The sequence below is a fragment of the Mastomys coucha genome, unplaced genomic scaffold, assembly GCF_008632895.1.
Source record: "Mastomys coucha isolate ucsf_1 unplaced genomic scaffold, UCSF_Mcou_1 pScaffold21, whole genome shotgun sequence".
NCBI classification, from domain to species: Eukaryota; Metazoa; Chordata; class Mammalia; order Rodentia; family Muridae; genus Mastomys; species Mastomys coucha.
This window is the reverse complement of record NW_022196904.1, coordinates 9,250,020-9,260,308: the sequence shown is the minus strand read 5'-3', so window position 1 is coordinate 9,260,308 and position 10,289 is coordinate 9,250,020. Positions and strand designations below refer to the sequence as shown.

Sequence of the window (10,289 nt, the reverse complement as noted above, 5' to 3'; positions counted from 1 at the left end):
GATACATTTGAATAAATATGTAAAAAATACATGTGACCTGTTGAGTAGTTTTGGTGTTGTTTATATATATATGTTTTAATATTTTATTAGACCTACTCTTTGATGATTTCATGTGTTTATATGGCATAGTTTATTCTCATTCCCCAGCCCCTTTTATTTTCCTTCTGTTACCTCTCATTACCTCCTCTACACTGGAGGTCCCTTTCCCACATTCCTGCCTTTTTGTTTTGTACCCACTGATTTTTAACTGGGGCTGTCTTGTGTGGCCGTGGGTTAGGAATGTCCATTGGAGCCTGGTGGGGGTCACATGTTAGTTACAAGACTGAAGAAAATGGCAGTCTTTAACCTAAAATATGTCAGTTTTTTTTTCTTTCTTTTTTTTTTTTTTTTTTTTTTTTTTTGTATTTTTGAGACAGAGTTTTTCTGTATAGCCCTGGCTGTCCTGGAACTCACTCTGTAGACCAGGCTGGCGTTGAACTCAGAAATCCATCTGCCTCTGCCTCCCAAGTGCAGGGATTAAAGGTGTGTCCCACCACTGCCTGGCTTAATATGTCAGTTACCAATAGTTAAACAAGGAAAAGTATGGCCAAGCAAAGAAGTTGCCAGTGAATGATTGGCCATTGACAGGCTCCCATGCATGCAGTGTCTGAGTCATGTCCTGAAGGTAGCATTTCACTTCCTGTCCTCCTATCTTCTGGCTCTTAATGCCAGCAATTTTGAAATAGATGTTAGTTACTATAATTATAATAAATCATACTGTTCAATAGATTTATTTTCCTTGTTTCCTTGAGACAGGGTCTCTCTGTGTAGGTCTAGCTTTCTTGGACTAGCTATGTAGATCAGTCTCTGGTTTCCGATTCACAGAGATCTACCTCCCTTTTCCTCTCAAGTGGTGGGATTAAACAAGTGAGCCACTGATACAGCTCCTGCAATAGATCTTCAAATGTCCCTCCTGTCTTGTGAAACTCTCCCTTTGATTACTGTTTCTGCCTTTCCTCTGGTTCCCCGTTGACTCTTCTGGAATGTTCTCCTGTGCACATCTCGGTGCAAGTATTTGTGGAAATGTACATTTTTAGTCAGATCACTTGAATCACAGTGTTCGTTTTCATTCCATTTACTGCATAATGAGTGATTATTGTGGGCTTCTCTTTCCCTCAGTGTCTCCATGTGGGGCTACCGGGTGGCCCAGAGTTTGGTCTTTGCCATTGAGGAGATTAATAGGAGTGCTCACTTGTTGCCCAATTTGACACTGGGCTTCTCCATTCGGAACTCTGGGGACTCAGTGCATGGAGCCCTCTATGAGACAATGGGCTTCCTCACAGGGCAGGGGGAGCCCATCCCCAACTACACATGCCAGCATGGCTCTCCTCAGGCTGCCTTGGTTGGGGACACACGGTCATCACTGTCTGTCTCCATGGCGAGACTTCTGGGGCTGTACAAGTTTCCCCAGGTGAGTTGTTCAAAGCCTTATTCTTTAGTGAATGTGGTGAATGTGATGATAGTTATATCGATGGTGATGGTCACAGTAGTGAGCAACTCTACTGAGGACAAGGTTCCCTGAATATTCTCCATGTCCAACATGGTTCTCTCCTCCATGTATAGATAATTTAGAAATGATTATCATCCCCTGCATTGATAATAAAAGTGAGAAAATTTTTTTATTATTTAAAAAATATTTTTTAGTATTTTTCATTTTATATAACCACATGAACACTTGGTACTTGTGGCCATCAGAAGAAAGCACTGGACTGTCTAGAACTGTTGTTACATGTTTTTTATGTGCCACGAGGGTGCTGGAAATTAAACTTGGGTCCTATGAAAAAGGAGCAAGTAGTGTTAACCACTCACCCATCTTTCCATAACCAAATTAATCAATCCATCAATTAATTATTATTATTATAAAGGGAGAGCAACTGTGTCTGTATCAGTGTGCACATGTGTGTGTATGTACATGAACCTTTCCATATCTGTAGAGGCCAGAAGAGGCTTCCTTCATCACTCTCCACCTATCCCTTGAGTTGAGATCTCTTCTTGAGCCTACAGCCCATGATTTCTTGGTTAGGCTGAACATTTGAAAACTTCACCCAGCCTCCTGTGTGCACACCTCCTGGTGCTGAGGGTATTGTCACGAAGGGGATGCCCAACTTGTTACATGAGTACTAGGATCTGAGCTCCTATCCTCATGATTTTGAGCAAGTGCTTTTAGCCACCTTGGTATCTCTCCATCCCTCCAAATAAGGTATATTTAAAGTAGTAGAAGCTTCATTTTTCTTCTCTGTACAAGATCATACACCCAAACACAAACTTTATTTCTGTTTGTTTTGTGTGTGTATTGTGTGTGTGCATGTGTGTGTGCGTGTGTGTGTGTGCGTGTACGTGTGTGTGTGTGTGTGTGTGTGTGTGTGTGTGTGTGTTTGTGTATGCAGCATCCTTCTGTGTAACCTAGGTTGCTGTTCTTGAGCTCTTGATCTTTTTTCCTTTGATGTCTGAGTCCTGGGCACTATTATGCTTAGAATAGAAACTTAATATATTAACTATTTTAAAAGAACTTCTTGTATTCCAACTTGTAGGACTGCAAGAGAAATTTTAGTTAAATTTGAATTTCAGGGCTGGAGATATGGCTCAGAGGTGAAGAGCACTGGGAATTCTTTTAGAAAAATTTCAAGTTCCAATAACTACATGGTGGTTTATATGAATCTGTAACGCCATTTCCAGACATATGACTCCCTCTTCTCTCCTGCATGGTTAGCAGACACATGTGTGGTGCAAATCATGAGTGAAACACTCATTCATAGATAATAACAAAAAATTGAATTTCTGAGAATCAATTAATTGTTTTTAGACTAAGTTTGTCCCAATATTTGTATTAAAATATAATTTGTTTTCAAATAGTAATTTGTGTTTCACAGGACAAACTTATACATAGAAATGATCATTGCTTATCTGCAATCCAAACATAACAGAATAGCTTCTGTTTTATTGCACAGCCTGGCAAGACCACATGCATGAGTTTGACTGAACCTTTTCCCTCCACATGAAGCAACCAGATGCTAGGGCCTTTGTTTTAAGACAGTATAAACTTTACACATCTTGTAGTGGAAGAAGGTTTTCACTCATACTCTGAGGCTTACCAGCCACATTTGGTGGCTCTCAAAATCAAACAGACTAGACTGGACCACATCAGACCACACCAGACAAGACCAAACCGCCACAGACGGAGAACCCACTTGTTACATCTCCAAGTACTCTCTGTTTTAAGAGTATAGTAACACCTCTTCCTCAACAAATTGATAATCAGATTCCCATTTCTCTTAAATCTGGCAAACCTCCCAATGATGTTCTGATAAGAGCCCATAATTCATTTGTTCTTATCAGGTGCATCAAGATGGCTCACTGGGTAGAGGTGCTTGCTAACAAGCTCGATGACCTGAGTTTGAGCCTCTGGAAAACCAGCTCCCAAATTTGTCTTCTATGCCTATACATACATCATCACAGATAGGCAGACAGACACAGACATGGACACACAGACACACACACAGACACACACACTCACATAGGCACACACGCAGATTTTCTAAAGAACATCCTAACAGATGTTTGCAAATGAGAGAATCAGACCAAGCCTTCCTGAGGTGCTGGAATATATGAGTGGGCAGTGGGAAGGATAGATGCTGACAGTAGTACAAGGAAAGATATGGTTCTGGGCTTCTTTTGAGAAGCCACAGGGCTGTCTGTGATGATTGGCTAGTGAAGGACATACAGTTGCTTGGTAGAATCAGCACGTTTTACAAAGAGTTATTGTAGGGATGGTTCTGATGCTGTCTTGCACCTCAATTGGTTCTTGATCTGTCAGTAAAGAAGCCATGGGCCAATTGCTTGGCAGAAAGAATAGGTGGGACTTCCAGGTCCCTGGAGGAAAAGAGACAGATGCAAGGGAGGAGAGAAAAGAACTAAGCAGCCATGTGAGGTCTTAGGAGGAGTGGGACCTGTGACCTCTCCTACAGGTGAGTGGTCAGGGATGCTTAGCAGGGACTAGATGTATCTTAGCAACTAAGGTTTAGGGAGGTGGGAGGTGCAGTGATAAGAATATTGTTAAGGGCACACTTTTCCAAGCGAGAGATAGTAGTGTCCAGTAATTGTGTCCAAAGGCAAGTTGAAATGTAACATCTCTCTGTCTCTGTCTCTTTGTCTCTCTCTCTCTGTCTCTCTCTCTGTCTGTCTCTCTGTCTCTCTGTCTCTCTGTCTCTCTGTCTCTCTCTGTCTCTGTCTCTCTCTCTCTCTCTCTCTCTCTGTCTCTCTCTGTGTGTGTGTGTGTGTGTGTGTGTGTGTGTCTCTTATACATGAATTCAAGGGAAGCTTGGGTTGGGGCTGGTTTCATGACCTGTTCCTGAAGCTAGGTGTGGTAGCTAAAGCTACACACAAAATATTATTTTCATTTCTTTTCATGAAAATTGTTATGCTTTAGATTATGAGATACATTTATGTGTATGTATATATATCTGTGTCAATGTACACAACAGGTGTGGGAGGAAGCCAGAAGCAAATGTCAGATGTCCTGGGCCTGGAGTTATAAACAGTTGTGAGCCAGTTGATGTGGGTGTTGTGGATCTAACTGGAGTCCTTTACAAGTTCAGTAAGGGCTAGAACTGCTGAGCTATCCCTCCAGCCTCATCCTTCTGAAACTCAATCCAGACTATTAACATGCTCCTGAATTCTGGATCTCATCTACTCTCTTATTGCCTGTCTCTCCCTTGACAGGTCAGTTACTCATCTTCGCTACCCAGCCTGAGTGACAAGATCCAGTTTCCCTCCTTCATTCGGACCCTGACTAGTGACCTCACATCCTCCCACGCAGTTACCCAGCTGATAATTCACTTTCAGTGGTCCTGGGTGATCATTCTGGCCCAAGATGATGACTTTGGGCAGCAGGCCAGCTCTCTGGCCACTCAGCAGCTGAGTGTAGCTGGTGTGTGCATTGAGTCTCACCTCCATGTCCCTTCCCATCAGTCCTTGGGGAAGATTGAAGAGACTGTCCAGAAGATGCAAAAATGTACAGCCAGAGTTGTTCTTGTTTTCTTAAGCAATTCAAATTTTCAGCTCATTTTGAATGGCTTACTGGCTGTCTCTATCTCAGGCCAGGTATGGGTCAGCAAGGACACTCTGCATATGGTACTTGCTCTGACCATTCCAGGCATTTCCCAGGTGTTGCAAGGTTCATTTGGTCTTTTGTATCATAGCAGTAGAGCAATTGGTTTCCCAGAGTTCCTTGCTCACCTGCGCCCCAGCCAGACCCCAGAAGACATGTTTATAAAGAGGTTCTGGGAGTTCACCTTTGATTGTACATGGCCCAACCAGAACAGCACAGTAACAGAGGGTGTCCAGTTCTGCACAGGGAATGAGAGTCTGAAAAACAAGCCACATGCATTCCCAGAAGTGAGTAAAATTGATGCTGCTTACACAGCTGTCTACAGCATTGCTCATGCCCTGCACAATATGCTAGCCTGTGAGCACCAGGAGAGGAAAGGTACAAACTTCCACAACTTCCAACCCTGGCAGGTGAGAAAAATGTGTGGAGTGGATGACTCAGGGATGGTTGGGGAACAGGCATAATGGTTTTTACTAAGCTATAGAAGTGTAGCAGGCTATGTACTTCAGCAAGGATGTTCTATATTTGCACTGAGGGCCACCATAGAAGCTTCATTGTACAAGGAATCCATGCTGTGTGTGTGTGATATCAAATGAATCCAGTCCCAGTGGGTTACTTTATAAAAATACAAGATGCCTAGTACATTTAATTTTCATATAATAGTAAACATTTTATTGTCCCAAATGTGAGCTTATATATGCAGTGGATGCTTTTAGCACAGGCATGTTAAAAGTCAGAATTTTAAAGAGATATCTAATGCCATTTTACACATACACACGCACACACATGCACACACACACGTAGGCATGTAGGCACATGATTGAGATGTGTGTACATATCTTTGAGAATGTCTTAGGATGATATGAGGAATTACCCTTGAACCACTCTTCTACTTTATTCTTTGGGGCATGGTCTCTCACTCAAACTCAGAACTTGTTGATATGGCTTGTGATGGTAGATAACTTACTCTTTGTATTGCCTCTCTCCACCTCTATGAAGCTGCCATTACAGAGGGACTGCCACATTCACCTGTCATTTAGGATGGTTCTGGATATTTGAATTAAAACTTGCGTGGCAAGAACTTTAATGACTGAGCCAACTCTCATGTTATTACCTCATTTTCTATGTATACTATCATTTTAAAATTTCATACATTTATATAAAACATTTCTCATTTTCCCCCAGTATCCAGTATCTATCTATCTATCTATCTATCTATCTATCTATCTATCTATCTATCTATCTATCTATCTATCTGTCATTTATGTTTTCCAGTCTGCTTTGGGTAGAATAGGCCTAAATCTGCAAGATGACCCAGGAAGACACATTACTCACTGATGAGGTAAAGTGAGTGTGGTGGCTAAGGAAGAGCTATGTTTTTCATAACCTTTAGTGAGATTATCTGAGTCTCAGTGTGCTTGGTGAAAGATACACATAGTTTTGAACCAGAAGAACAGTTATAGTTGTTGGCTTTTTGGCTGAGATGGACAGGTTAGAAATTACAGGAAGCCAGGCTCAATGACACATGCCTATCATGTTAGTACACAGGAGATTGAGGAAAGAGAATCAAGTTCCATGCCAACCTAGACTACACAGTAAGATGCTGTCACAAAATAACCATGTATGAGCATGGTGATAACTGTGTGTATGTAATCTAGGATGAAGATGTAAAGTAAATGAAGGAGTGATGAGCAAGTGAAGGGCCTAGAAAGGCCTGAGAAGTTCTATCAGGAAATACCTGAGGTCTTAACCAAGGATATGAAATCTCACTATGGGAAGAAGTGATAGGATTGCAGATGGTAGGGACAGCATGTGCGAATACTCTAGAATGGAGACAAATAAGATGTCTCCATTGTGTGGGGCTGAAGGAATGGGACAGACTGGTCAGAGTGATTGGGAGATCTAGGTCGGCTGGGGCCAGTCTGTGGAAGGCTTGCTAGGGTTTGGAGTCTAAAGAGTATGACGGGAAGTGTGAAGACAATGCACAGCCAAATGAGACACTAGAGCCAGCATCACACTGTGATGTTTTGGGTTCAATTTTAAGGCTGATGAGATGGCTCAGTGGGTAAAGGCTCTTGTCTCCAAGCATAAGTTCAGTTCCTGTGTCTCACATTGCAGCAGAACAGAGCATTCTTGTGATGTTCTCTGAAATCCCCACTGTGTGTGAGATGTGTTTTCTCTCTTAAAAATGATCTGGATCAAGTATTATAAATGATTACTTTAGTAAAGCTAGAATATTTTCTTGAGTGCTTGGAAACATCACAGGTCCTTTACACTCCTTATGATTACTGTGGATAGTTTTTGGTTGAAGTGGCTCGGTATCCCTTCAGACACCATTTGGACAAGACACTGAACAGTCCCTGGATTGTTCAACAATATTTCCCTTTTTATCTCAGCTGCTCCATGCCCTCAAAAAGGTACACTTCAAGACTCCGGATGGAATCAAGATTATGTTTGATGCCAATGGAGATTTGGTGACAAAATTTGACATTTTCCAAGGGCGGAAGACTCTCGTAGGTTTATTCCACTTGGTCCATGTAGGCTTGATAGATCCTCAAGAGTCTTCAGGGAACAAAATGAAGGTTCTGTTGAAGAAGGATCTCCAAGTAAGTTCCCAGAATACAGAGATAACTGTTATCTATTGTTTCAAATTCTCTGGAAATTCCAGGGTTCCTCATGTCTACTTACGCATGAAGTGGATGTAGACTATGCAGTTATAACTGACCAGCTCTCTACCTTACAAGAGACCTTCATTTGAGTGATACTTATTGACTAGCAAAAATGAATATATCAGAGATTGGGGCTCACTGGTTAAAATGTTTGCTATGCAGGCAAGCAAGGTCCAGACTAGATCTCCAGTAAACTTGTACATGCTAACTGGGCACTGTGTTCTATTTGTATTTTGTTTTTGAAGGTGGAATGAATTGGATGATCACAGCAAGTTAGCTAGTGAGACTTGCCATATAAGTTATCTCATGGTTTTACTTTGAGCATCAATGTGCATAGTAGAAATGCATTGGAGGATGATCCCCAACAGTAACCTTGGGCCTCCACATGTAGTAGAATATACATGCATGTGATCCTACATAGATTTAAAAGCACACATACACATAGACACTTGTATAAAATGAGGGAAAAAAACCAAAACATACAAGACTCACAAAATAGAATCAGAATGTGTATCTCTTGGTATTTTGAGAGTAATTTCATTGTCTGTATTCTGGAATTGCTCTGTAAAAAAGGAAGATTGTGACCCACTAAGCCAAACACCTTCTCATGTGCTACCTGGGAAGTGGTCTCAGCAGACACTCTCAGGTTACTTGATATGATAGATTTTCCATATATGTCAAATACTAGAGATACTGTGAAGTGAGGAAAGGTTTTTTTATTGACTCATGGTATGAGAGGTCCAATGCTAGATTGAATATTGTTTTTGGTATGTGTGGTTGAGGCAATATGTCTTGGCAACAGGTGTGTCCAGTGGAAGAAGTTTCCCAATTCATGGGACCAGTGAGTTAGAGGCGGTGGTATAAATAGATCAGATAGGCAAACTCTTCTTACAAGTGCATAGCCCCCGTGACACATTCCTCAATTAATTCTCATGTTCTCCTTCCACCATCTTCAACAGTATGTTAAATTACAAGTTCATCGAGGAATTGATTAGGTCACATGCATCAATATCCAATGATTCTTAAAAAAATCCACCATCTTGTAACCAGTAGTGCTATACACAATCCTTTGGGAAACCTATGAGGCTCAACTGCTGATGTTTACTAACAAAATTATCAGCTGCTTTGATATAGACCTGTCTGTGTAGTCTGTTGCATCAAAATAACTCAGCTTCCTGTCCTATGCCTATCATAAGCCATCTAGGAAAGGCTATTGCAAGCAAGTGAATTTTTTGGAGATGGCCCACCATTTCACATAGCTGTGATGGGTGTTCTCTGAGATATGGGGTCCTCAGAGACCTCATCTTAGGTTTGCTTCTGGCTGCTGATATGCCTTTCCTGTCACTATTATATACCCTGGTGATTCCTGTGTATCAACCCACCCTTTTTGGCAGGTCTCCTGCAGAATCAATATGAATCTGTACTTTCTTGTAGTAATGTTGTATAGATGAATTGATGATTTCTTAATTCTTGATAATGATTTTATTGCATTCCTAAATTGATATAAGTAATCTCAAGGCCCCTATATCATAAAAGCTGCAAATAGTGTCATGTGTCACAAGATAATTGTACTAGAAAAAGAAAGCAGGTTTGGAACAAATGTACAGTCAAGGATAACATTCTTTTTTAGGTTAGGAATGAGGCCACTAACTGGTAACTAAAGGTTATAAACTTGGTAAGGGCAATTTATTATAGGTTCAAGGACAGAAAATAAATGATTGACTAGTCTGTCTATACAATGCTTCAAAAAAGTAAGACAAAAGGCAGATGATTTGTTTCTTGACAAAACAGTGCTAATTTATGACATAAAAATTATTGCTTTAAACTTATAATTAACTTATGTAGCTAGTAACAGATAAAGAATGTTTAGGTACTAGTCTATTTTTTTTTTTTTTTTTGATTTTTCGAGACAGAGTTTCTCTGTATAGCCCTGGCTGTCCTGCAACTCACTTTGTAGACCAGGCTGGCCTCGAACTCAGAAATCCACCCGCCTCTGCCTCCCAAGTGCTGGGATTAAAGGCGTGCTCCACCACCGCCTAGCATAGGTACTAGTCTTAATTGAAAGACATGTAAACTATTCTGCTGTATCTCCTTAAGTCTTATAGATCTATGACATGAACTATTGACTTAAACTTACTATGAACTTATGTAATGTAAAAAAGCTTAGAAAATCATGTGATCAATTATCTTGAGAAAGTATAAAAACTAAGAACTATAAAAAAGTGACTGTGTAGCCTTCTTTATCTTCATCTAGTATGTGTGTCTTTGTATGTGCCTGAAATTTCCCTTTCCTTTCCTTTCCTTTCCTTTCCTTTCCTTTCCTTTCCTTTCCTTTCCTTTCCTTTCCTTTCCTTTTCTTTCCATTCCTCCTTGGTTCACAAAGCGTTAACAAAATGTAAGCCTCTTGCCTGGCCAGTGAGAAGCCTGGGTCAAAGAGAAAAGAACTTGAACTGGAGTAACTAAGCTCCCCCCCC

At 40.9% G+C, this 10,289-nt stretch overlaps 1 protein-coding gene across 1 annotated transcript in view; it reads left to right on the top strand.

Moving 5' to 3' along the window:
* The first annotated feature begins 892 nt into the window (after positions 1–892).
* LOC116104136 (extracellular calcium-sensing receptor) overlaps positions 893–10,289 on the top strand; it is a 31,490-nt gene continuing 22,093 nt past the window's right edge. The window contains exons 1-3 of the mRNA XM_031390922.1: positions 893–1,450; positions 4,759–5,556; positions 7,543–7,752. Coding sequence (XP_031246782.1) covers positions 1,166–1,450; positions 4,759–5,556; positions 7,543–7,752 — 1,293 coding nt within the window. The 5' untranslated portion in view covers positions 893–1,165. The remainder of the gene's footprint in view (positions 1,451–4,758; positions 5,557–7,542; positions 7,753–10,289) is intronic.